This window comes from Elephas maximus, chromosome 22, assembly GCF_024166365.1.
Source record: "Elephas maximus indicus isolate mEleMax1 chromosome 22, mEleMax1 primary haplotype, whole genome shotgun sequence".
NCBI classification, from domain to species: Eukaryota; Metazoa; Chordata; class Mammalia; order Proboscidea; family Elephantidae; genus Elephas; species Elephas maximus.
In genome coordinates this window covers 5,484,643-5,512,445 of record NC_064840.1, presented here as the reverse complement: position 1 = coordinate 5,512,445, position 27,803 = coordinate 5,484,643, and the positions used below count along the sequence as shown (strand labels likewise).

The following is a 27,803-nucleotide window of genomic DNA, read 5'->3' as shown; positions in this document are numbered from 1 at the left end:
GGAAGGGCGCGGGAGGGACGCGCGCTGCGGACAGCTGCTTGGTTGGGGGTGCGGGGGCGGCGCCGGGGGAGCCCAGCGCTCAGGAGAGAGCCTTGGGCTGGGGGCCCAGCCTGCCTTGGCGGATCAGCCTCCCTGTACCTACAGAGCCTGGGGCAGGACCATTCCTGGCCTCGGTTTCCCCGTCTGTACAGAGAAGTTGGGTCCCTTAATCCTTATGATCCTGCCCCAGGCTATGAGACCAACAGGCTGGGGGTGAGAGTCTGGGTTTGCCGGGTGCGGGGTGTGTGCGTGCGTGTGTGTGCGCGCGCTGAGGGAGGGAACAGGACGGGAATGAGAGGAGGGCCCTCCCCCCTCCCCCTCGGTCTTAGGTTACTGTGTCCAGTCCCTTCTGCCTTCCCTGACCCTTTCAGGTTCCTGCTTTTGTCCTGCTCAACACGGTGCCTGAAATACCCCCCACTGGAGATGTACACTGAGGGGCTTGGTTAATAGACAGAAATCCTCACCCCAGCTGTGGGGTCAGATCGAGGCAGAGCCGGGATGCCGGTCAGAGAGGGTTAGTGACTTGTCCAGAGTCACACGGCTGGGGTGTGGGAACACCACTCTCAAAAACAGATCCCTCTCCTCCGCCTCTGCTCAACCGCTACGCGCATTGCTCAGTCCCACAGGGAGCCTGTCATCTTGACCCGTGTAACCTGGATACTCAGTAGTCACACAGTGCAGGGGGGACGAGGGGTGTGTGTGAGGTCGTGGTCTTGGAAGGCTTCTCTGAGGAGGTGACAATGGAGCTGAGCTATGAAGGGGCAGGAGGCAGCTATGGGGAGGCCCGGGAAGGCGTGTAAGGCACAGGAAACGGCAGGTGCAGAGGTGTCAGAGGTGCAGAGGGGTGGGGAGATGCGGGGCTGGGAGGCACAGCCAAGGCCCTGTGGTCCGAGTGCAGGGAGCAACGGAGCCAGGTGGGAGCTGAGGGTGCAGAGGAGGGCGACTGGCAGGTGAGTCTTTAATGAGGACTTCTGATGCCCATGGCCCCAGGCCCAACTCTTCCCTGGAGTAGTGGGGTGGCTGGGGTGTGTATGTGCTGGGTAGTCTGCTGTCACATGTGGCACTGTGTGACTCCCAGCTTGGGGACACTGTCAGGCTGGCAACATGTGTTTGTGTCCCTTTCCTTTTGTTATTTTCTGGACCCATCTCATTCCCCACCTACCATGTGCCCCACCAAGCCACAGGATGCTTTCTCATCCCATAAAACGGCTTCTTAGCCTTGGTCCCAGGCCCCCAGCCCTCACTGGCCTGCTTCCTGGTCAGCCACGTGGGTCACCTTGGTGTAGATGCCCCGGGGTCATTGCCTGATGAGTAGCTGTGCACCCACTTTCCTCCTTGGTGAGATGGAGGAGTCCTCAGGGGCCACACACCCTGCACAGGCCGGGCACACACTAGGTGCTCAGCTCAGCAAATAATAGTGAGTGAGTGAGCGGAAGAGCTGAGGTGCTGGGTGGCCAGGCAGGGAGCATCCCCAGAAAGGCCGGGCAGGTCATCCTCCCACCTGGGGACACTGTCACAGAAGGGACTGGGGGGCCTCTCACAAGCTCACCCCAGGCCCAAGAAGATCTGCACCCCATTGTCCAGCCAGTCCTGTGGCTCTCCATGTATGGCTTGGCCTGGGTGTGGGCCCCTTCAGAAGGTGCCCGTTAGCTACATGGGGGAAAATCCCTTTATGTCTCATAATTAACCTGGGCTACACGCTCACCACCTGCCCCCAGCTCTTTCTTCCTCCTTTTATCTGAGCAGAGCCGAGTGCTGCCTTTGCTAATGAGCTTGTCTGTACTAATGAAGCAGGTGCCCTCTCATCCCGCTTTGCCAGCCAGGAGGGGTGGAGGATTGTTCTGATGTGAGCTCTGGGTCCAGGGAGGAAAATCGGATCCAAAACAATAATGGCCGTAATGATGAGAATGGTAATGTGGATGGCGGGTGCCTTGAGCTGAGCTCTTCTTTATAGGTCAGAGGCTTTATGTGTGCTGGCTGGACACCAGGTTGGTACTGCAAGGGCTCCCATGTCCCAGATGGGGAAGCTGAGACTAGCCCCAGGTTGCACAGCCAGGGAGGGAGAGAGCTGGGGTGCTCAACCCAGACTCAGTGTCTCCAGAGTGTCCTCAGAATCTGCCTTTTTGTCACCCTGTGGCTTATTGACTGTTTCCAGAGTTTGACCCACTTTTTCATGGAAAGCTGAGATGCTGGAGGTAGGCAGCTGGTACCAAGGGGTTTGGGGTGGAGCAAGGACCCCAACTTGGGTGGGTGAGCCACCCCCAACCCCCCTTCTTCCAGCTGGGTGGGGGGAACCTTCAAGGCATATGAGGGCTGTGGGAGGTGCCCCCCACATGGGCGTGCATGATTCATTCCTTCTGCTGTGTCGCCGTTGCCCAGGGAGGGGATGGGGCACCCAAGAGGATCAGTGGTTTCTGGGTAACGGGTGTTGGGGTGTCACACCTGTGATCCTCCCTGTCCACTCTGGCTGAGGACCCATCCCTTGGCTGGAGGAATCTGACCACCCAGTACCTCCCTCTGCTACGCCCCTGCACGGCCACATCTGACCCTGCCTTGGGAACCTGTCCAGGGACAGCTCAGTGATCTGCCCTCTTTGGAAGACAGAAACCCTGACCTGCCGCCTCCGTGGGCTCCCAAGGCCTGGGAGCAATGGGGAGGCACGCCTTCCTGCTTGGGTAATTAAGAGCCCCCAGGTTGGCTCCACCCTTTAAACTGAGGACCCCTTAGGCCCTCCACCAGCTACCCCAGTGACAGTCCGACGGATACTCACCTTTTCCCAGAGACGCCCTCCACCGCTCTGGGAAACCCCGTAACCCTCCAGGCCCCCGCGCCCCTCCATCTCTTTGCGCCCCGGGACTTCTTGAGTTGGCCCTGTCTCTAACCGCGTAGACATCCTAAGACCCTTTGGTGTGTTTCAGGATCCCTGACCGCCAGCCCGCGCACCTCCTTCTCCGGTCCTAAGGCTTGGTAGACACTCCTCCTGTAGCCCTCGAACTCCGGGAGACCATCCCTGACCTTCCCTCCCCACGCAGGCCCTCTCGAGCTCTGTCCAGTTTATCTCAACCCTCCCCAGACGTTGCTGCCCCAATCCAAGGACCCTCCCGTATTATTCTCCCTCACCCCCCGACCTTGGGAACCCCACCACTAAGCCCCTAAGACATCCCGATCAATCTGGGGACCCCTTCTGTGGACCCTGCCCGGCAGGTCACCCCTCCAGCAGTCCCCATGCCAGCAAACGCCCGCTCCCTCCCGCTCCCGTGGGTCTCCCCAGGCCTCCGCGACCAGGCGCCCTCCCCCGGGGACGCCAGGGAGTGGCACGTCCCACCGCCTGGCCGCTGGGCGGCCGCCTGGTGCCCTGCTCCCCGGCGGCGCCCCTCCCCCGGCCTCGCGGCCCCTCCCTCCCTCCCTCCGCCTCCCTCCCTCCTCCCTGCGCCGGCTCTCTCGCGCTCACTCGCTAGCTGGCTGGAGGGGCGGCCGGCAGCTGGCGCGGGCAGTGGCGACGGCGGCAGCGGCAGCGGCAGCGGCGGCGCGACCGGGATGGGACGGGCGCTGGGGCGCAGGAGCCGCGGCGGCGGCGGGGGCAGCGCAACTCGGGCCAAGTGCGGGGCAGCCGGAGAGGGCGCGGGGTGTTGATCCCCCGCGGCCCCCAGCTCCCCAGCCGCGCACGGCCGAGTACGGGAGGGCGCACAGAGGCGCAGCCGAGGAAGCGCCGGGCGCCTGCGTCTGGGAGGAGCGGCGCGTCGGGAGCGAGCCATGCCTGGCGGCCAGGCGTAGGCGCCGGGGGCTGCCCGGGAGCCGCGGGCCCGGCCCGGCGCGCGAGAGAAGCAGCCCCGCGCCGCGCCCACCGCGCGCCGAGGACCATGCCGCCCCCGGGCCGGGCGCCGCCGCTCGGGCTCCTGCTGGCGCTGACTGCGCTCCGGTGCCCAGGTAATGCGTCCCCGGACCCCAGCCCCCCGGCCGCCGCGCACAAAGTTGGCTCCCGCACGGGGCGGCCACCTCCTTCTCAAGTCCCTGGCATCTAGTCTTTCTCGGACTTGGACAGATCTGGGGAGACCCCGGAAGCCTAGGGACCCCTACCATATACCCCTTTGCCCAGCGCGAGCGCTGCCTGCCTTTCTCCTCAACGCCCCAGCACCCCCAGCCTCCCCTGCGGACCCTTTCAGGATGCACGGGGGCAACAGACCGGGTGCGCTCAGCGTCTCTGGGCGGGTGGGGCGCGCCTCCGGATCCTAACCCCTTCTTCGCTCCCACTTGGGGCAGCATCCTTCCATGTCCTGGTTCCTAAGGGGTTTCGCTGTGGGAGGGCGTTGGTAGATCTCTAATCCAGGTCCCCGGTTCCCCGCGGACGGACAGTTGTGCGCTCCCAGGACACTTGCGGGGGCCCCAGCCTTGAGGTCGTTTCCGCCGGCGCTGTCTGCCTTGTCCGCAGCCCCTCCCTACGCCCCGCGGCGTCCCCTTGCTTTTACATCCTTCCCCTAAGGCCTCCCCCCCTCAAAGTGGTCTCCTCCTGGCCAAGGCGCAGCCCCTCGCTCGCCTCCTGCAAACACCGGCAGCCCCAGCGCCCTGACCCCTAAGGCGGGCGGGAGAAGGTAGCAGCGGCCAATTTGCCTGGGCGCGCAGCACTGCTTGGAACATGCTGATGCCCAGAGCCATTGCCTGGGTACCAGGGAGCCAGGCTCCCTGCCGACACCGGCACATCTGTCGCCAAAAAACCGGTGAGTGGGGAAGGCAAAACAGTTAGGTATTTTCTGCCTCAGCTGGAGTTTGGAGCTCTTTGAACCACCTAGATGTGGCTACATGTTGGCTCCGGAGGAAGCTTGTCCTGAAACGCCAATTCCCACCCCTCCCCCCAAGCAATGGAGAACATCCTAAAGGCTCAGATGAAAGGAGAACAGTCTCCAGCAACATTCATGTGCATTTGGAGAGCGCAGTTCTCCAAACCTTTTAAAACCAGGACCCAGGATTTGGGAGCAAGTGGCTTTCACTTTAGAAAATTTCTTGCCATTCCTTTAACAAACAGACCACAAAGGCATGCAACATGCAGTAGAAAAATACTACTCGAACTTTTTCAGCTCTAACTGTCTTGGTGAGGTTGCCAAACCTGGTACGTCAACTTGCTGTGTGATGTGTTTGCATGGAAAAAGTACATATTGTCTTCCTTTGAGATGCCCTTAAGTGACCCAAAATACTTAATAAAACCATAAACTGGGGCAAACCTTCTATGGGAGGTAGCATCGGTGTTGGGCTATGTACGGCTCAGTCTAGCTGAGGGTGGCGTCAGGCTCAATGTGGAGGAGCCTTCAATCTGCTCGGCCAATAAGCTGCTCTGGGAGCTGTTTTGCTTTGGCATTTCTCTTCAGTGCTTCAGAGGGGCTGCTGCTGGGGTCGAGGCTGTTTCCTCTAAGTGGAAGCCTTGGCACCTGTTTCCAAAAGTGCACAGTCCCTTGGACTTGAAAATTGCAGTTTTGTCTCTATTTTGCTTCTCTATGGGGGTCCGAGCTTGCCTGGATGTGCTTGCAAGTGAATATCGGCAATCTCTGTGAGAAGCTGCCTGCCTAATGTTTTGTAGGAGAACGTGGTGATCTGCACTCCCCACTTCTCTCCCCCAGCTAGCGAAGGAGGGGAGCAGGTGCCTGGCTCTGGCAGGCCCGGGTTCTGGGAGAGAGACGTGCTGCCCTGAAACTTGCTGCTAGCCTGGATCTCCTGAATCTCGGTGGGGCTGCTTGTTAGCACAAATGCCATTAGGGCAGAGTCCCTGGTACCATCGCCGGGTCCTTGGAAGCACATTTAAATCTTTCACCAGTCCCCACCAGGGACATAAAGAAACGACAGTTTGATAACTCTATATTTAGCACCAGTTAGGAGAGCTGGAAAAACACAAGCTGAATTGCCTGAAAGAGACTTAGCTGCCTGTGCTTGGTTAAAAGGGTCCGAGGTTACGTTAGCCAGGGTGTCCTTCGGAGTTGGTTGGATTTCTGGATCACCTTGGGCATTATTTACCAACCACATTTGGCGGGGGCTCCGGGAGAGGGGTGGCAGAGTTCAGAGGTGAGGCGGGTCCTCGCTCTCCCGTTGCAGAGGGACTGCCTGCTTGGTGCCCCCCCCCCCGCGTGGGTAGCTGCCATGGTAAGGAGCGTGGTGGGTGTACTTTCAGCCTTGCAAGCACTTAAACATATGGAACCGCACTTGCTAAGAGTTGGCACAAATCCCCCAGCTTATCGGCTCAGGGGCCCCCATTATTCAAGCCACTTTTGTGCAGACTGTGGCTTTGCAAATTAGCAGCGCAGTTACAGCGCTGGCTGGGGAAAATGGATGGGCCTTGCTTCTTTGACCCATTGTGCTTGGGGTCTATTAAACCGGGGGTGGGTGGAGCGTGCCTGACAGAGAGGCTGTGTGAACGGCAGGGCCTGTGAGTTGGGGGCTTTGGTTTTCTAGGAGGGGGTCCCCGAGGCCCGCCTGGCACCCTGGCCTGGCATGTGGCATATTTCTTTCTCATTACAATAGTTATCTTGGGGGGAGGGGTTGCCTGTGTGTGGTGCTGCTTTTCAGACGGGTGGCATGGGGAAGTGACGGGTGAGCAGTATGCAAATGCCGTAGCTCCCCTGAGTGATTTAATGGTGGTACAGTGGAGATTCCCAGGGTAAATCATTTCCTCTCCCCATGGATGCCTGGAGCCCTGAGGTGTGGGCCTTCTGCATGAGCTGCCATGCTTCGAGGCAACAATGAGCTTGGAGGTTGCCACAATCCAAGGCAGGAAAGGAAACCCCTTGGCTGTTGGCATGGAGGCTGGGAGGGTGGTCTCTGGGCCAGCAAGGCCATTCTAGGGGGCTTGTTTCTGGGTGAGCCCCTGGGCTGTACACGGCTGGGTGGCTCCTTTCTTCTGTCCTGGATCTGCAGTTGAATGGATACAGAGAGGGCACATTTCCTTTGGAACTTTGGGACTTGGCAAATGTCTGGACTTCCATTCACCCTGGTGCCGTGGGTGGTGTTGTGGGTGACGGTGGTACCGCCACCCCTTCATTAGAGTCCACAACGAGCAAGGTTTTGACTTAGAACATTTCCTGCAGCAGCCTCTCTGCAGCTGGAGAAAGGGGACTGGGGCGTGAAGTGACTTGCCCAGGGCCACACAGGGGATTGGTGTCAGATCAGGGCTGGAGGCTAACACATACTTTTGCTCTCTCTTCCTCTGTCTAAACTCCTCACCTATGGCAGAGGCGCTTCCTTGGCAGAGTTCTACTGCATGATCCTTTGGGGGACTGCAATTCCATTTAAGGAGACCAAAGGCTGTTGCCCAAGGTCATGAAAATGACAGCTGCTGGGCATGGCCAGAGTAGCACATGTCAGCTCAGAAAGATGGGAGGAGAGTCATAGTAATGATAATCCCAAACCATAACGATAGTGGGGGGCAATGACAGAAGCCAGGGCTCTGGTGATTTGGTTTGCTGGAGGCACCATCCCTTCGCTTGTCTGGTCATGATTTAGTACTCATAACCCTGACAGGTGGGCACTCTGATGAGTACACATGAGGTTCAGAGATGTCAAGAAAGGTGCCTGAGGTCACACAGGGTTAGGGTTTCCACCCAGGCTCAGTCGGAGCCTTGCCCACCACTGTATACAGCCAGGCTCCTCCCTGGAGCCTCTCACAGGATGGCATGGACGGGCTCCTGGTCAAGGTGGAGGACTTTGTTGAGCTCCTTCGATGTCCTTTTGCTGGGGACTTTCACTTTCTTCTGCTTTCTCTCTGTGCAACAAATGAATCTGTTAATGCCAGCTGAGGTGTTAGAGCTGCAGGGCAAGCAGGAACACTTTAGAATTCTGGGCCCTCGGTGGATGGCTCGGTTAAAGGGCAAGACTTTGGTCTCATCCCCAGGTTCTGACATTCTACTTGGTGCGCCCCAGAATTAGTGGTCACACGGCAACTAGTCCTGGTCTAGAGCTCACAATGTCTTCTCAGCCCTTTGCAGATTTTATGTCATGGCTCTTCAACAGCCCTAACGGGGTAGGGACTTGTATTTGCCCCACTTTACAGATGAGGAAACTGAGGCCCAGAGAGTGCATGTGACTTGTGCATACAAAGTGGTGGAGCCACAAAGCCCATAGAGCTTGGAGTGAACTCACAGTGTGTCTGTCTGAATCCAGGCTCTTAGCCTCTAGGTTCTCTGTTGATGAGCACTGAACTACGTGGGGGAATTGATTGTGTTTCAAGATTAATTTCGGTCATGGGGGTTCAGGGATGTGTCTTGAGCTGAGGGCTGAGTTGAGTCTTTTGTGAGAAACCTGTTTTGGGAAATTTTGTCCTCTCTAATGTTTTAATGTTAGCCTCCTCAGCTGAGAGCCCTGGCTTGCATTGTCAGGGAGGGCCTTGGCCTTTGAGAAATTGAGTGGACGTGGAAGGCCAGTGAGGGCTGGGTCTCCTCCCCAGATTCCTCTTGTTAAGTTGTCCTCATGTATAAGGCAGGAGAGGTCATATCACAACCCAGGCTTCTGGTCTTCTCCAGAAACTGGGAGATTTGGCAGCACTGGCCTAGCTTCTTGACCCCTCTGAGACTCAGTTTCCCCATCTGTGAAATGGGCCCTGAACTCCCCTCCCCTGGCAATCTCATCACAAGGCTGGGGACTCCAACAAGAAAGAGGTTTGTACCCCCGAGACTATGGCCTCCGGACACCCTGCTAACTCAGAACTGAAGCCACTCCTAAAGTCCACCTTTCAGCCCAAGACTAGACAGGCCTATAAAACAAACAGTAACACACGTGAGGAACGTGCTTCTTAGTTCGATCAAGTCTACCAGACCAAATGGGCGACACCTATCCAAAAGGGAAGATGAGAAGGCAGGAAGGGGTAGGAAAACTGGATGAAGGGACACAGGGAACCTGTGGGGTAGAAACGGGGAGAGTGCTGGCATATTGCGGGGATTGCAACCAATGTCAGGGAAACAATTTGTATATAATTTTTTAATACAAAACTAATTTGCGCTGTAAACTTTCACCTAAAACAAAACAAAACAAAAAAAAAAATAAGAGGTTTGTAAACCACAGCTGTGTGCAGATGGTGGGCGGGGCTGCTGGCATGGGCTGAGGGTCCCCTGGGCAGGAGAAGGGGCAAGAAGAGAGGGGCTGGCCGTGTGCTTTCCTGCAATCATCAGAGCCTTTAACAGAAGGGTCACAAAGCCTCCCCTGTCTACCAAGCAGATTCCCACTTCAGGATTTCACTGGATTCTTGGGTGTCTGTGCATGGATAGGGGGTAGTTTGTGTCCCCAGCTGGGAATACCAAGGTACAGAGGAACCCAGGGACCTGCTCAAGATAGTCCAGCCTGTGAATGGCCAGGGTGGCGTCTCCTCCCCAGGCCTCATGGCTCCTGTCTCTCCTGCCCAGTGGTGCTTTGTCATGAAGTTTTGTTTCAGTTTCCCTGCCATTGGGCTTAACTGCCTGTGATCTGAGGGGCTTGTATTCTGGGGCGGACTGAAGGCAGACAAGAAGCCAACAGATATACAAGCAGGAAAATTCCAGGCAGTAACTTATGCTCCCTGTATTCAAATCCTGGAAGACTTCTTGGAGGCAGCAGCCATTTTCTGAGATGTAAATGACCAGAAAGAGCCAACCTGGAGAAGGGTATTTCCGGCAGAAGAAATGCTAGTCCCCACAAAGTCCTTTGCACAGTACCTGGGGCACAGCAAGTGCTCAAGAAATGCACACTTATTCATTCATCCATTCATTTGTTCATTTGACAGACATATATTAATCAATGCTGAGTACTGGGGAAACAGCAGGGAACAAAGCAGACAAACCTCCTGCCCTCAAGGAGCTGTCATTCTGGTGGGGCAGTAGACAAAGACCTAACTTAATGTCAGGTGGTGGTGCAGTGGTTAAGAGCTTGGCTGCTAACTGAAAAGTCAGCAGTTGGAATCCACCAGCTGCTCCTTGGAAACCCTATGAGGCAGTTCTACTCTGTCCTATAGGGTCGCTATGAGTCGGAATCAACTTGACAGCAATGACTTTGTTTTTTTTTTGTCTGGTGGTAGGCATCATGGGAAGAAATACGCAGGGGCCTGGCTGTCATTTTTACCTTCCATCCGTGTGCCTAATTTTGCATTTTCCTTGTCAGGGCAGGGTGGGCGCCCAGTGTCCACTCTCTGCCAGGGAAGGAGAGGAAGAAATTCAGGCACTTTGGAGTGGACTTCCGGCACCTTCTCTTGTCCACGCTTCATGGTTCTGCAGTCAGGGCTGTTTGAACTCCATCCCAGGCACCTGACTCCTTGACTGATCAATGCCACCTCCTTATGTTTTGGCCCCAAAATAGTTACATAAAAAAAAAATCAATAGAGTCCAATGTGGTTTGCCGTCTTTTATGACTGACAGTGATAGCGTGTCCAGAACAGCCCCGTGCTTCTAAGCGCGGCTGTCCTGCTGTTAACCTGGATTAACTCCTTGCTGGCCTAACTCATCGCAGCTGCACTTCGGAGGCCATTCAGTACCTAGAAAGGATGACTCCGTGTCAGCTTTATATTCCAAATGTCTCCCGCCAGACTCTTAAGGTTTCAGAGTGAATGGACACATAAAAATACTGCTGTGACTGCAGCCGCCTGGGCCGACTTCAACTTCTAAAGGGCCCAGCTTTGTCTCCAGAACTGGGGAGTGGCAGGCTGGCCCTCCCTGTCTCGCCTCTTGGAATCTGGACTCTTTGCCGGGACGTGTTTATATCTTCCACCAGTGATTGTCCCTCTGTAGTTGTGCCATCTGCTGCTGCAGGTGCTGGCTCCCTGGGGATGGGGTCTGTGGGGCACCTGGGCAGAGAGTAGGGGCTGTGGGGGGGTACCTGGAGAGGGGTGGGGAAGTTTGTGACTGAAGGAGATGGGGGCGGTTGGCGGGTTTAAGCAGAGGAGAATGAGGCTGATCATGGGAGCAGAGTGGGAGACCCTGAGGAGGCTACTGCAGCACTCCAGGTGAGCGACGCTGGCGATGGCGATGGCGATGGCGGCTGGGAGCAGGCGGTGACTGTCAGGAGGGAGAAGTGTTTAGGTTCCGGTGCGTGTTGAAGGCGGAGCCACAGGATTGGATTCCCTGATGGATTGGATTCGATCAGTTCATATCTATCAGGTGCCTACTGTATGCCTGTCACCGTGCTTGGAATGGGGGCCTGTCATGGATTGAATTATGTCCCCCCAAAAATGTGTGTATCAGTGGGGCTGGGCCATGATTCCTGGTATTGTGTGATTTTTCTATATGTTGTAAACCCTGCCCCTTTGATGCTAATGAGGGAGGATGGGCAGTAGTTGTGTTGCTGAGGCAGGACTCAACCTACAAGATTGGATTGTGTCTTGAGGCCATCTCTTGAGATAGAAAAGAAAGAAGCGAGCAGAGAGACAGGGGACCTCACACCACCAAGAAAGCACTGCCAGGAGCAGAGTGTGTCTTTTGGACTCGGGGTCCCTGTGCGAAGAAGCTCTTAGTCCGGGGAACATCGATGAGAAGGCCAACAGAGAAAGAAAGCCTTCCTCTGGAGCTGACACCCTGAGTTTGGACTTTTAACCTACTTTACTGTGAGGAGATAAATTTCTCTTTGTTAAAGCCATCCACTTGTGGTATTTCTGTTAGAGCAACACTGGATAACCAAGACAGGTTAACCAAGACAATGTTTGTTAGTGATGAAATTAATACACAGAACTTATGTCTGTGAGCTGGGCATTTCATCTTTTGCACCATCTTCCCTGCAGCCCTGGGGAGAAGGGGGGCAGATGAGCCTGAATTTCTGCACCCATAATGTGGGGATGATAATACTTCACTGAGATTAGCATTAAAAGATGATAGATGCAGGGTGCTTAGCACAGTGCCTTACGTGTATAATAAATCCTTAGTAAACTTTGGCAATTATTCATGATGTTGTGACAGGCAAGGAAACAGAGGCTCCGTTACGCTGTGTGCCCCAGGGAACGGTTGGTAAGAGGTAGAGGCAGGATTTGAACCCTGGCCTACCCAACTCAGGTGGGTGCTTTTTTTCCCCCTTGTGGATCCGCTGATATTAAAAGAAAACAAATCCCTGCTGTGTTCATGATGTGATAACTCTGGCAGAATTTATTGTTTCCAGCACAGGTGTACCAGCTTTATTCAGGAGGTGTGTAGGTGAAAAGTGGTGTGTCAATCAAATTCTGTTTTCTCCATCAACTTCCTTGACATTTTCCCACTGCCGTTGAGTCGATTCTGACTCATAATGACCCTATAGGACAGAGTTGAACTGCTCTGTAGGGTTTCCAGGGCTGTAAATCTTTACGGCTGATGGGTTTGGACCACTGACCTTTTGGTTAGCTGCCGACTGCTTTAACCACTGTCCCACCGGGGCCCCTTCGATAACATTTTAGAGATGTACAAATTGCATCTGACTGTGTAATGGCTTTGGGTCTTGGCATATTGCCTTTTGTTTTCTGCACCCCTAAACCAGGGATTGGCAAACTATGGCCTAGGGGCCCAATGTGGCACTCCGCCTGCTTTTGTAAGTAAAGTTTTATTGGTACACAGCCACGCCTGTTTGTTTAAGTATTGTCTGTGGCTGCTTTCACCCAAAAATGGCAGAGTTGAGTATATGCGAAAGAGATCATATGATCTGCAAAGCCTAAACTACTTACTTTGTGGCCCTTTTACAGAAGAGATTTGCCTTAGGTGGTCAAGCTGGGAGTGTTCTATAAATGTATGTTTACGGCACTCTGGCTGTGGTCAAGAAAAAACCCATTGCTGTCAAGACACAGCTACCCTATAGAACAGAGTAGAACTGCCCCATAGGGTTTCCAAGGCTGTAATCTTTATAGAAGCAGACTGCCACACCTTTCTCTGGCGGAGCAGCTGGTGGGTTCGAACTGCAAACCTTTCGGTTAGCAGCTGAGTGCTTTAACTACTGCGCCAGCAGGGCTCCTTGGTCAAGAACAAGGACCCCTTTTTAATGTCTAAAAAATTATCTAGTTCATCTAAATGAGAAGAATTGTGGGTTTGGTATCTGTTGGTTGAAAAAGAAAAACATACTGATCACAAGTTGCCGTCAATTCAGTAAAGCTTTTGAATGAGCGGGTTTGGTAATTACGGTAGCATTTATGTAACATTTTAAAAATAGTAGCACATGTGTGTGCAAGATATTTTTCTCTCTGCAGGCAAAGCTCCATGGGCTCACAGTTATCAGAAGGCCCCTCGTTGGGAACTAGTATTAGAGGAGCCCACTGGTTAGTTATTTTAGACTCGGAAGGGCTCCAGTCAGTGCATCTTTTTGATGACCTTGTGTTTTTTATCGAGTTGTTTTAACAGTGAACATAGCCCCTCTGCGTCTGTTTGTGATGCCAGGTGATATTTTATGTTTCCAATGCTGAGTTTTTTGTTGTACTCGTGAAGGTGATGTACCAAAAGCAACGGTCTGCCACCATATTAGTCTAGATTCTCTTGGTTTCAAGGGACAAAAATGGAAATTTACTGAGCCCTGGAGCTGGGAAGTTCAAGGCTGAAATGGCTTCAGGCATGGCTGAATCCAGGGGCTTAACACCGTCCTAATGAGGGCTTCTGCTCTTTTCCCCTGTGTGGACCTAATTCTCAGACAGGCTCTTACCACCTGATGGCAGAGATGGCCACAGTCAGCCCCAGGCTTTCCTCCGATCACCAAAAATCAGTCACCTCTTTTCTAATTGTTCTAGCAAGAGTCCCAGGACTGAGCTTTAAAGGAAATTTGTGGTAAAAATATATGTAGCAAAACATTTGCCATTTCAACATTTTTTTATGTGTATAACGCCGTGCCCTTATTATGTTCACCATGTGTGTGACCATTCACTATGTGTTTCCAAATTTCTCGTATCACCTTTACGAGAAACTCAGTGCCCATTAAGCAATAACTCCCCATTTCCTCCTTCTACCTGTCCTGGGCAGCCGCTAACAAATTTTAGTCTGTATACATTTGCTTTTTTTTTTTTGGATAAAAAATGTAAGACAAAAGATGTAAGTGGAATCATATAGTATTTGTCCTTTTATGTCTGGCTCATTTCACTCAGCATGTTTACCAGGTTTATCCATGTTGTAGCACGTACCAGAACTTTGTTTGTCTTTATGACTGAATGATATTTCTTCATACGACTAGACCACATTTTGTTTAACCAGTCATCTGTTGACAGACACTTGGGTTGTTTCCACCTTCTGGCTATTGTGAATAGTTTTGCAATGAACATTTGCACACACGTATTGTACCAGGCCTGACTTTTATGGGACTGACTTGGTTCGTGTACAGGTCCCTCAACCAGAGACTGTGGCTGTGGGGATGGAATACTATCTACTGATTGGCCAGGACTCAGTCAGAAGCTCAATGGAAACTGAACCACCTTGAGAATAGGCTGGGAGTGATTGCCCAGGTGAAAATCTGGGTGCTTTTACCAGGGAGAAATCCGTTACCACTACAACCCACCAGTGAGGTGGGAAGGACTCCCCTGGGCCAGGAGGGCACTCAGATGTGGATGGATGGCTCTGACACTGCCAACACGCCAGACAATACTTCCCCTTCCACCCCAGCAAGTGCCCCTTTGGGCTGCTGCCCACAGCCCTAGGGCTTCTTCAGTGTGTGGGCCTTCTGAAAACCCAGCCTGGTGATTTCACATGTTTATTTTGTTTTGGTTGAGAACGTGAAATATTTGGGATGCCGTCTGCCAATATCTGCTAACATAGCACCTGACTTTTGACCCAGCAATCTCGCTGCTGGGAAACCCGTATTGTCTAGCAATAAAAGAGCCACTATAAGGCTATGTGTTCGAGGATGTTTATAGCAGCATCTTTGGTGGAGGCAAAAGGCAAACAACCTGAGTGGCCATCTGTAAGGTAGAGTGCTTGGCTAAACTGCTATGTCCATGCTGTAGACTGTCATGTGACTAAAAAGAGAACTGTTTGTATCCATGTCCATTGTCCTGGAGGAATGTCCATGACTTAATTGCCAAGTGAGAAAAGCAAGCTGCAGGGTAATTTTTATTTTGTTGTGCAATGCCATTTAAAAAACAAACACCAACCAAAAAGTTTCCTATGTGTATATAATAGCTAACATTTATATACCGCTTACTGTGTGCCACTTATTGCTCCAAGTGCTTTATGTATATCAACTACCGTAATCCTTACAACAACCCCAGGAGGGGGTGGGCATTATTATTATCCTATTATCCTCATTTTAAAAGGAGGAAGTTGAGACATAGAGAAGTGGGGACTTAGGAAAGGTAGTTTTCCTTGGTGCTAGGAGGAAAATGAAAAACATTTGGTAAATGCGTAACGGTATGTCTGTCACAAATTTTAAAATGGTTTAAAAAATACTACAGATAGGACTGAAGTTCCTTTCGACTAATTTCCTATCTTCCCAGGATGTAATCACCATTACCAGCTCAGTGTATATCTTTTCCTATAGAAAATGCATAACAATGTTGTTTTATGTTTATTTTTATTCATACACATACTGTCTCTTCCCCAGTATTAATTTCCCCCATATTTCATGTACATATTGAATGACCTTATCCTTTTGAATTGCTGTGTAGCGTTCCACGGCATGAATATATCAAGATGTATTTAGTGATTTCTTTTGCCTCATAAGGTGGGAGATTCCCCAAACATGGAAAGGGGGTTCAGAAGGGTTTGTGTATCTGACCCCCCAGGAACACTGTGCAGAGGTCAGCACCATATCAGGACCTCCAGATGTTTGAGGAAAGCCGGGGTGTGACTAAATGATAGCAGATGGAAGAACTGACACCTGAGGAAGCAGAGTTAATAGAGAAATGTAGAGCCTGGTGCAGCTGGGAGGCGGGGAAAAGGGGATGATGGTGGCTTGTTCTTAGACTGGTGCCTCCTGCCTGAGAGTCGTAGCTCCTGAGGGCAGGAACCTTCCACTGCTCCTCAGTGTTCCCTGCCCAGGGGTTCTGGCTGTGAATGATTCCCAAAAGACTTGGAAGATCAGTCCCTCTACTCATGGCATGAATCCAGATTCTTGGAGCTCCAGTCTTGGAAAAGGAACACTTCTCCCTTCTATCCCATTCTGTGTATCTGCAGCACTTAACACAAACACATTGGTTTCTGATGGCAGAGGCTTTCTAGAAAGCACCATGAATTTATGATAGAATTCATATTTCCTTATGATTTTTTTTCTCCTTTCACCCACCACCCACACACCCATTTCAAGTGTTTTTCTCTTAAATTTATGGGCCGAGCTTTTAAGAGGGTCTGGGTATTTTGGGAGGAAAAGTGTTGGGGGAGGGAGGTGCCAGCCCCACTGTTTGTACCGGCTTCATTTACACAAGCTCTCAAGCGGCCCCATCTTCCTGCTTGATCAATTTTCCTGTCATTCGGATCATTTTAGAAGGCTGACTAAATTCCACTTCTCTCTCATGGAAATGCAGAGGACAGTAGGAAGGGGGAAGATGCTGGAATTTCTTCTTCACCTCTTCCCACCCTTCAGGGTTCCCTCACTCCTCTTGTTCCCTGTCTATCTCTGAGAAGTTTGTAATAGGTGTTTGAGAGAAGGAACGGACGTCTAGAGTGCTTGCTGTCAGCTTGTTATCTCTCTCTGCTTAATTATATGCTGTTTGCTCATCTCTGGGGACCTTCCTCTTGCTAATTGTTTTGAGTACATCACTGAGGTTAAGGGCATGAACTCAGGTACCATACAGCCCTGGTTCGAACCTCAGCTTCCCCATCGGCTAGCCCTCTAACTTTGGATGAATTACTTAACGTCTCTGTCTCTTAGCACCCTCATCTGTAAAATGCGGAGAATAGTGGCAGTGGTTAAGAGCTTGGCTGCTAACTAATATGTCAGCAGTTCAAATCCATCAGCTGTTCCCTGGAAACTCTATGGAGCAGCTCTACTCTGTCGTATAAGGCCACTATGAATTAGGACATTTTGAACATTAAGGGGAATATTGTGTGTGGAGAGCTCAGCACAGTCCTTGAATTCACATGTGTGTTTAATACGTGTTAGCAAGCACTTTAATCCAGTGTTTAAGGAGCACGTACTCTGTGTCCCAGTGCTCACTTCTGTGGTTTTCTCATCTCTTCTCCCGCGTTATTTCATATCCAAATCCTGTCACGTGATAGTGGTTGTCCACTATTTTTGCCTTCTTCTGAGAATAACACCCTGATTGTCTTTTGGAGAACCACTTCTCCACGCTCTGAGGTCATATGGTTGAGCATTGCTAACCTTCTTCCCACTCCTGCAGTGGGTGGGCTCATGACTGGCATCTGGGCAATCAGGGCATCTCATCCTCCAGGCCTCAAGTGTTGGACCAGGGTTGGACGCATGACCAAAACTGGGCCAGTGAGGACCAGCCCTGGGATGTTTGTTGAAAGCACTGGGGAAGAGGCCTTCATTTTCTGTTGCATTTGATAAACTGGTAGAATGTGAGCCTGGATGTATTAGTAATGCTGTGTAACAACTTCCCACAAACTTACTGGCTTAAAACGATATACATCTATCATCTCATAGTTTCTGTGGTTCAGGGATTAGGGCATGGCTTAGCTGTGTCCTCTGCCTCAGAAGGCTGTGATCAAGGTGTTTGTTAGGGCTGGGGTCTCATCTGAAAGCCTGACTGTGGAAGGGTACAATTCTGAGCTCACCCGGTTATTGGCAGAGGTCCATTTTTGTGGGCTCTTGGACCAAGGGCCTCAGTTTCTTGCTGGCTGTTAGCTGGAGGCCGCCCTCAGTTACTCACCACATGGCCCCCTCCACCCAGCACGTTGTTTCCTCAAAGTTAGCAAGTTACAATCTCTCGTAACCTAATCACAGAAGTGATATCTCTTCAATGTTGAGGTATTATATTGGTTAGAAGGGAGTGACTCAAGGAGGGAAGATCACACAAGGCGGGGATCATTGGAGATTATCTTGGAAGCTGCCTGGGAATGAAACAACACGGTGGAAAACAAAGCCTAGTGATAGAGTGGGGGAGGGTTTCCTGGTGACCATATTTGAGTACCTGATACTAGCTTTTTCTGATGTGACCTTGATCTTGAACTTCCCCATCACATGAGCCAATACTTTTTTTTTTTTTTTGAATTAAGCCATTGTGAGTTGGGTTTCTGTCACTTGCAACCAGGAGAGTCCTGATGGAGTCCTGTGAAGGTTTCTCAGATCCCTTTGCCTGGCAGTGACCTCTCTCTTCTTCATTGCCTTAGGCATTCTGCGTGCTTCACTAAAATGTAGGCTGGAAAATGTGCACATGCCTCATCTCCTCTAGCCTGAGTTCATTGAGGGCGAAGTTGTATGTATATTTTTTATCCTGCCCCCTCCTTTACCTCACTGCGTGGAATGCTGTCAGACCCAGAGCAGATGCCATCTGCCAGTAATTGCGTAGAAGAGGCATCTCCTTCTCCTCTACCTCTCCCCCTGCCAATCAAAAATGTTTCAAAAATTATCTCTGTCTACAGCACCTGGCTTATGGCTGGAAAGCCAAATGTCAAAGACAAAAATATTTTGGATCCCACCCCCTAGAGGCTGTGTCCAGCTGCACACAAAAATCCCAGTGAAGGTGCAAATTTTATAGTTTAGGTGGGTCATTTTAACAAATTACAAGTCACAGATGACAGGTGATCAGAGGTAGTAGCACTTGTCTAATTCCCTTAACATTTTAGGTTTTAATTATTACTTCTGTGATGACCCTAGGAGCCTGGTGGTGCAATGGTTAAGTGCCCAGCTGCTAATTAAAAGATTGGCAGCTCTGAGGGAGAAAGACCTGGCAATCTGCTCCTGTAAAGATTGTTGTTGTTGTTAGGTGCCGTCTCCTTGGTTCCGACGCATGGCAACCCCATGTACAACAGAACGAAACACTGCCCGGTCCTGCACCATCCTCGTGATTGTTAGCCTGAGCCCACTGTTGCAGCCTCTGTGTCAGTCCATCTCATGGAGGGTCTTCCTCTTTTTCACTAACCTTGTACTTTACCAAGCATGATGTCCTTCTTTAGGGACAGATCCCTCCTGATAACATGTCCGAAGTATGTGAGATGAAGTCTCACCATCCTCACCTCTAAGGAGCATTCTGGCTGTACTTCTTCCAAGACAGATTTGTTTGTTCTTTTGGCAGTCCATGGTATAGTCAATATTCTTCACCAACACCATAATTCAGAGGCGTCAGTTCTTAGGTCTTCCTTATTCATTGCCCAGCATTTGCATGCGTATCAAGCAATTGAAAACATCATAGCTTGGGTCAGGTGCCCCTTAGTCCTTAAAGTGACATCTTTGCTTTTGAACACTTTAACGAGATCTTTTGCAGCAGATTGCCCAATGCAATGCATCTTTTGATTTCTTGACTGCTGCTTCCATGGATGTTGATTGTGGATCCAAGTAAAATGAAATCCTTGACAACTTCGACCTTTTCTCCGTTTATCATGATGTTGCCCATTGGTCCAGTTGTGAGGATTTTTGTTTTCTTTGTGTTGAGGTATAGTCCATACTGAAGGCTGTAGTCTTAGATCTTCATCAGTAAGTGCTTCAAGTCCTGTTCACTGTCAGCAAGTAACGTCATCTGTATAACACAAGCTGTTCATGAGTCTTCCTCCAGTCCTGATGCCCCATTCTTCTTCATATAGTCCAGCTTCTCGGATTATTTGCTCAGCATACAGACTGAATAGGTATAGTGAAAGGACACAACCCTGACTCAGACCTTTCCTGACTTTAAACCATGCAGTATCCCCTTGTTCTGTTTTTAACGACTGCCTTTTGATCTATATAAAGGTTCCTCATGACCACAATTAACCAAAACCAAAACCAAACCCAGTGCTGTTGAGTCGATTCCGACTCATAGCGACCCTATGGGACAGGGTAGAGCTGCCCCATAGAGTTTCCGAGGAGCGCCTGGCGGATTCAAACTGCCGACCCTTTGGTTAGCAGCCATGGCACTTTAACCACTATGGCACCATGGTTTCTGAGCACAGTCAAGTGTTCTGGAATTCCCATTCTTTGAGGTAGTACCTATAAATTGTTATGCTTCACATGGTCGAATGCCTTGTTGTTGTTAGGTGCCATCAAGTCGATTCTGACTGCTAGATACCCCATGTGACAGAGTAGAACTGCCTCATAGGGCTTTCTAGGCTGTAATCCTTACAGAGGCAGGTCTGCAGGTCTTTCTCTCACGTAGCCATTTTGTGGGTTCGAACCGCCAACCTTTTGGTTTTGTAGCTGCCTTTTATCGAGGGCTCCGTATGCCAGGCCGTATGCTCAGCCCCTTGTGTGTAGTGTGTCACTTGATCCTCTCACCAGCCCTGTGAAGGAGGAGCTCCAAGCTTGGAGAAGGAGTGGCGTGGCCCATGTGGCTGGGGGAATGGCTGGGCTCCTCTGCGCCCCTCTCTAGCTCTGTGGGGTCTCTCGGCATGGCGGCTTCAGAGTGGCTGCCCTTCTTACTCAGGCCTAGGGTGTGTGTCTCAACGGAGAGAGCAATCTGTAAACTGTGTCACCTTTTGTGACGTAGCTTCCCAAGTCACTCAGGGTCACTTGCCTCACATTTCATTCATTTAGTATTATTGGCTGCAGTCGAGTTGGCCCCCGACTGGTGGTGACCCCAAGCACAAAAAATGAAACACAGTTCAGCCCTGTGCCATCCCCATGATCATCATTGCTGGTTTGTGCAAGTAGATAACCAGGCCTTTCTTCCTCGTCCATCTTGGTCTGGAAGCTCTGCCGAAACCTGTTCAGTGTCATAGTAACACGCAAGCCTCCACTGACAGCCATGTGGGGGCTGCACGTGGGGTGCATGGCCGGGAATTGGACCCAGGCCCTCTGCATGAAGGCAAGAATTCTAGTACTGAACCACCACTGGTGAGCCCAGCCCCTAACCAAGGGGAAGGGAGTCTGACTCCGTCTTTTGATCAGGGGAGTGCCGAAGAATTTGCCGATAACTGAGAACTATCAGAAGTGCTTTGGAAAAAGATTTCTATGGGCAGGCCTCCTGGCAAGGGTTAGCTGTGGAATCACCTTAGAGACCTCTGACAATGGTAAACCTGGTCCAGGCAGTGATGGGAGGGAGGAGGGAGAAGAGATGATTGACCCCTGGGTTCACCTGGAAGTTGTGGGTGGTGTGGTGGGAGGTGGGGGGTGGGCATGGGACGTGGTCCCACAGACCGGCTTCATTTTCCCCATTATGATGATATTCCTGTCATCTTCCTCAGAGGCACCAGGTGTCCCCAGAGGCCTTTTCTGTTGTGTGGCTTGGGACTATGACTTAAACTCGGGTCCTCACACTCTCTGCCCTGGCTCCAGGAGAGTAGACTTGGTCTAGGATTTAGGCCTCCACCACACGGCATCTTCCACTCTGCTGTTTAGGGGCCGCTAGCCACCAACTTGTCCTGGTGGTGCCTTTAAAAACCAATAGCTGTGGAGTTGACTCCAACTCATTGCGACCCCACGTGTGCCAGGGTAGAACTGTGCTCCGTTTTGTTTTCAGTGGCTGCCTTTTTGGAAGCGGATTGCCAGGCCTTTCTTCCGAGGTTCCTCTGGGTAAACTCGAACCGCCAACGTTTCCGTTAGCAACGGAGTGTGTTAACCATTTGCAGTACCCATTTTCCCTCCCTCCGGCCAGCCACCTCCACTCCCCACCAGGCATTACTCATTCGCTCTGCTCCTTTACAAGGGATTCATTGCGAGCTGTTAGCATTCCAGGACTGTGGCAGCCTGGCTGCTTCATCAATGCCAGAAACTTGAATTAGAATATTAATTTTACCTGGGGCTTGGGCGCATTGTTTCTGTGCAGAGCACCCGTTTAAAAGGGGAAGGATGTAATTGGCTCCTTCCTCCCATGCTTCTTTCCCGTGGCTCCTGGGAAAGGTGAGCAGCAGGTTTCACGGTCTGTGACCCGCCTGTTTCTGGGAGCCAGGCCCTGCCAGCCCCTGCCTCCAAGTCAGGAACCTTTGCAGCCTTCTACTCCAGCAGTGTACACTAGCAGCGCATGGCCAGATACAGCCCATAGGCTCAGCTGTTTGCCAGCCCAGTGCTTTAGTCATTTTGGGGCCAGTATTTTTTTTTATTTAAGAACCGGAAGGTTTAATATTAAGATCCTGATTTTCAGCTTCTCTTTGAAAAGGAGGAGAAGGGCCAGTGATGGGTCACCCTTCCCGTAGCGCGGCCCCTTCAGTCAGACACGTTCTCCAACTCGAGCACCTACTATGTATATGGAAACCCTGGTGGCGTAGTGGTTAAGAGCTATGGCTGCTAACCAAAAGGTTGGCAGTTCGAATCCATCAGGTGCTCCCTGGAAACCCTATGGGGAAGTTCTACTCAGAATTGACTTGACAGCAACGGGTTTACTATGTAGGTGGAGCCCTGGTGGCGCAGTGGTTAAGAGCTTGGCTGCTAACCAAAACGTCGGCAGTTCGAATCCACCAGCTGCTCCTGGAAACTCCATGGGGCATTTCTACTCTGTCCTATAGTGTTGCTATGAGTCAGAATCAACTCAACAGCAATGGGTTTGGCTATTTTTTTTCTTTTTTTGGTGTGCCATGTATGTTCCAGACATTGGTGGTGCAGAGGTTAAGCACTTGGCTGCTAACTAAAAGGTTGGCGGTTCGAAACCACCCAGCGGCACCATGGGAGACAGACCTGGCGATCTGCTCCTGTAGTGATTACAGCCTGGGAAGTCCTGGGGGGCGGCTCTGCTCTGTCACACGGGGTCTCTATGAGTCGGAATAGACTCAACAGCAATGACTGTATGCCAGGCACTGTCGTAGGCGCTGGGAATGAGGCTCCTGCTGTGAAGGAGCGTACATTCCCCTTAGAATGTTACCTTCCTCTTGCCCCTCAGAGCCTGCCAGAGCAGCACCGTTTGGTAGAATTTTCTGCCACGAGGGAAGCTCTATGCTTGCACTATCTTATACAGTCACCACCAGCCATGTTACTGAAACGCTAGTGAAACGTGAGCACTTTCTTGTGTTAGTGAAATGTTACCACTGGAAACATGGCTAGTGTGACTGAGGAGCTCGATTTTAAATTTCATTTAATTTAAACTATTTTTAATACATATTTAAATTTAAGTGAATTTAAATAGCCTCATGAGGCTGACGGCTAACGCATTGTATGGTATAGCTCTAGACATTTGAATTTGCTTCCCCTGGCCCTCAGCTGATCCAGCTCCCTCGTTTGACAGTTGGAGAAACTGAGGATTGTGCAGAGTCAGGGTGTGGGCCAGGTGTCCCTGATAGCTCACCTGGAATGTCCAGTGCAACCAAAGCCAGGTAAGCAGTGATTGGGCAGAGCATGGCGTTAGGTGGGGCTGGGGTGTGGGCTGGGCTTGGGTTATATGGGGCCTTGTAGACCATGGGAGAGAATTCGGATTAAGCAAAAACTAATTTGTTGAGGTGAAATTCATATAACACAAAATGAACCATGTTAAAGTGGACAGTTCAGTGGCATTTCTGTATGTTCACAGTGTTGAGTGACCGCCACCTCTGTCTGGTCCCACAACACTTTCATCACTCCAAGTAAACCCCTTACCATCCCCTCCTCCCCCAGCCGGAAGCAGTCACTCATCTTCATTCTACCCCTATGGATTTGCTGTTCTGGACATTTTATATACCTGGAATCATGTAGTATCTGTCCATCGTTGGCCGGCTCCTTTCTCAGCATAATGTTTTTGAGGCTCGCCCATGTCGCAGCGTGTATCAGAACTTCATTCCTTTTTAGGGCTGAGTAGTATTCCCTTGTGTGGATAAGGAGTTTGGTTTTTGCCAAAGAGCAATGGGGAGCCCCTTAGGGGTCTTTGGAGGGCAGTGCTTTCTTTCTGCAGCCACAGTATTGCTGGTAGGAGGTCCCGTCTCAGAGCCCAGCCTTAAACAGGGTTTCTTCTCCTGATTAGACGAAGACCGTGTCCAGCTTTGTCTCTTGTCTGAGGGGCCTGGCCGTTCCAGCTGCTGTACCTGGTCCTCGAATGCCCCTTCACACTAACACCACAAGCACCCCAGGACCTGCCTCTGAATCAGTGCGGGTGGGGCCCCTCTGCTGGCAATTTACACACGGCAAACCATGTTGGGAGAATTGATTTGCACTCTAAGGGGCTCTTCAGCTGGAGGGAAGGGTACATTTGTACTTGGATGTGGCTTGTGCCCGCCTGGGAAGTACGGGCCAGTGGGTGGTGGCAAGAGGCTGGGGATTAAAGAGAGAAAAAAGGAAAGTGAAAGCCTCAGCCAGTCGGAGGCCTGAATAAGAATGAGGGGTGTCCATCTCTCTATAAACGAAGGCTGGAAGCCAGTGTGGCTGTCTGGGGTCCCAGCGAGCGCAGTGTCTGTAAATGGGGCACCAGGCTCATGGATAGAGGCCCCAGGGTGGCACAGTGGGTTTTCTGGGGCTCCTTTGTCCTGGCCTTGGGGAGTGGCTGGTCACTGAAACAGCTCTCTCTTGGAGGCAGCAATGGCCCTGCATGTCCCTGTCCCCATTGCTGTGGGCCTGGGGAGGAGGCACTGGCTCCCTTTGCTTTGTTCTGCTCTGGGGTCTGCTGCAGGGCAGGGGGAAGGGGCCGCCCTGTTCCCTCTCGGTGTCCTTCTTCTCCTGGCTCGCGTCTGCAGGCCACTACAGGCTGGTTGTGCTCGGAGCGTGGAGACACTCCGTTCCTTGTTTCTGAACCGCGTCGTGTTGGCCCGGACCACAGACCCCTTTTGGCAGAGCACAAAGTCTCAGCATGCAGACAAGCCCCCTTTTTGTGTGGTGGCTCTCCTCTGTCCCTTTCTCTTCCTTCTTTCTGTCTTTCTGTACTATGGGATGCAAGTGTTGCTGGTTTAATTTTTTAAAAATGTAGTGACACAAGTTGTACGTATATATTCTCTCCTTGCAGAAAATGACAACATTCCCCCATCCTGATCTCTTTTCCCTTTCCCTGGAGGTAACTACTCTTAGAATTGGATGAGTGTCTTTGTAGATCTTGTCCCATGCAGTCTCATACGTACTTGCTCACCTGTCTGGTTATTCATCCATTCAGCAAAGGTCTACTTATTGAATATCTACACTGCGCCAGGCACTGTTGTGGGCACCGGGGACGTATCAGTGAACAAAGCAGGCAAAAATCCAGGCTTTTCTGGGGTGGATATTCTAGTGTGGAGGCAGGTGATAAGCATGAGCAGGAAGAAAAGCATGTGGCATGTCCAAAGGGGGTGCTGTGGAGAAAATAAAGCAGGGAGGGGGGCTGGGGTGTCCTGGGGGGCAGCCATTGTAGACAAGGTGGTTGGGGAGACCTGGCAATACTTGAGCAATGATCCCAGGAAGATGAGGGCGCAAATCCCATGGCTACCTGGGAGAAATGTGCTCCAGGAAGAGGGAGCGTCCAGTGCAAAGGCCCTGTGGCCAGAGCAGTGTGGGTCAGATTGGTGGTGAGACTGGCCAGATCACATAGGGCTCTGGGGTCATTGTTGGTTCAGGAATTTACCCTGAGTAAAATGGGAGACCACTGGTGGATTTGAGCAGAGGAGTGACCTGACTGATTCCAGTTTTAAAAGGATCAGTCCAGCTGCTGTGTAGGAGGACTGACTGATGGTTGGGGCTGGGGGTGGGGTGGGTGGGAGACAGGGAAGAGGCTACTGCAGTTGTCCAGTGAGTGATGATGGGGGCCTGGACCAGGGGTGGCAGTGCAGATGGGTGTCTCAGTCACCTTGTGCTGCTATAACAGGAATACCACAAGTGGATGACTTTAACAAAGAGAAATTTATTTCCTCACAGTCTAGGAGGCTACAAGTCCAAATTCAGGGTGCCAGCTCCAGGGGAAAGCTTTGGTTCTCTACTGGCTCTGGGGGAAGGTCCTTGTCATCAGTCTTTCCTTGGTCTAGGAGTTTCTCAGCACAGGGACCCCAGGTCCAAAGGATGCGCTCCATTCCCAGTACTTCTTTTTTGTTGGCATGAGGTCCTCTCTCCTCTCTGCTCCCTTCTCTCTTTTATATCTCAAAAGAGATTGACTCAAAACACAACCAATCCTGTAGATGGAGTCCTGTCTTATTAACATAACTGCCTCTAGGCCTCATTAACAACATAGAGGTTAGGATTTACAACACGTAGTATAATCACATCAGCTCACAAAATGGTGGACAGCCATACAATACCGGGAGTCCTGGCCTAACCAAGTTGAAACACTTTTTTGGGGACACAGTTCATTTTATAACGGTGGGAGAAGTGGTCAGATTCTAGCCATATTTTGAAAGTAGAGGCAACAAGATTATTTTTCCATGGATTGGATTTGGGGTACAAAAGAGGGGTTGGGGTGTCTTCTAGAAGGATGTCTCTAGAAGAGAGGTGTTGGGGCATCTTCTGGAAAGATGTGTCTAGAAGAGAGAGGTCAGGGGCTTCTTCTAGAAGATGTCTGTAGAAGAGAGGTTTCAGGGGTGTGTTCTAGAAGGATGTTCCTGGAAGAGAGGGGTTAGGGAGTCTTCTAGAAGGATGTCTCCAGAAGATAGGTCGGGGTGTTTTCTGGAAGGATGCCTCTAGAAGAGAGGGGTCAGGAGCATCTTCTAGAAGCATGTCTTTAGAAGAGAGGCCAGGAGCATCTTCTAGAAGGATGTCTCTAGAAGATAGACATCAGAGATGTCTCCTTGATGGATGTCTCTAGAAGAGGGGGGTCAGAGACATCTATAAGGTTTTCGTCCTGAGCTCCTTGAAGAATAAATAGAGTTGCCACCAACACAGCTGGGGAAAGCCGTGGGTGGAATGGGCTTGAGGATACTAGAAATCCCAGATCGGGAATCTTTGGTTTGAGATGCTTCTGAGGACGTAGTTGGTTATATGGGTCTGAGTTGAGAATGTGAGTGTCCTTCTGCTTCAGATGGGGTCTGTCCTCCAGCAATCTCTCCACCATGTTGTCTTCCTCTCCCCTCCCACCAGCACCCCAACGTCAGCCTCCAACTCTGCAGACTGCTCAGAGCCCAGCGATCCGAAGAGCGAGGTGCTCTAGGACGCTGCCCCCTTTGCCTGTTTTCTGGCTGTCCTTAGGGCACAGCGAATCAGCATGGTGGCCTAGAGACTGAGTCCTGGTGAGATAACTCGGTTAGGAGTAGGATGGGAAACCAACAAATAAAAATAAAATAGAGTGCAGGAAAGTGCATACTTCAGGAGCCCTCATGCCACCATCTGCCTTCCTTCCACCCCCAGCACATCATCTGTCGTCTTAGTGCTGAGCCTGGCTTCCCCGTCACCAAATGTAAGACGTGTCTTGTTTTCCCAGCTCCTTGCTGATAAGGGTGGGGGTGAGGGATGCCCTGTCTCCTTCTGGGTCAGCCCCCTGACCCTTCATTTAACCATCTTGTCCAGGAAACTGACCAAGCTGAGTTCCCCATGGGCAAACAAGCTCGGGGACTGTGAATACCCCGTGACATGCAGACTCCACTTCCTTTACTCCATAATGAAGGCCCGAGTGAACCTGCACATCACTGGCTGTTTGCCCAGGAAACTGCTGCACTCCTGCATGTGGCTGCCATTCTCCTCTCTTGAGCTAGCTCCTCCCTTAGGTGGTGTTCTTAAATCCCACCACTGACAAACAAGGGCCTGGGTGGTCAGAGTGCTGGTCCTGATTTATTCTCTTACGATTCTGGAGGCCAGAAGCCCAGATCAGTCTCACTGGGCTAACGTCATGGTGTTGGCAGGCTGCATTCTTCCGGGAGGCTCCAGGGGAGAATCCGTTGTCTTTTCCAGCTTCCTGAGGCCGCCTGCGTTCCTTGGCTCGTGGCCCCTTCCATCATCTTCAGAGTCAGCAGTGTGGTATCTCCTCTCCTTTCTGATCTCTGCTTCCTTTTCTGACCCTGCTCCTCCTGCCTCTGTCTTATAAGGCCCTT

At 51.4% G+C, this 27,803-nt stretch overlaps 1 protein-coding gene across 1 annotated transcript in view; it reads left to right on the top strand.

Moving 5' to 3' along the window:
• Positions 1-3,880: 3,880 nt before the first annotated feature.
• Positions 3,881-27,803, top strand: part of LOC126065533 (transmembrane protein 132B) — a 432,522-nt gene continuing 408,599 nt past the window's right edge. The window contains exon 1 of the mRNA XM_049865632.1: positions 3,881-3,966. Within this exon, the coding sequence (XP_049721589.1) occupies positions 3,900-3,966 (67 nt within the window). The 5' untranslated portion in view covers positions 3,881-3,899. The remainder of the gene's footprint in view (positions 3,967-27,803) is intronic.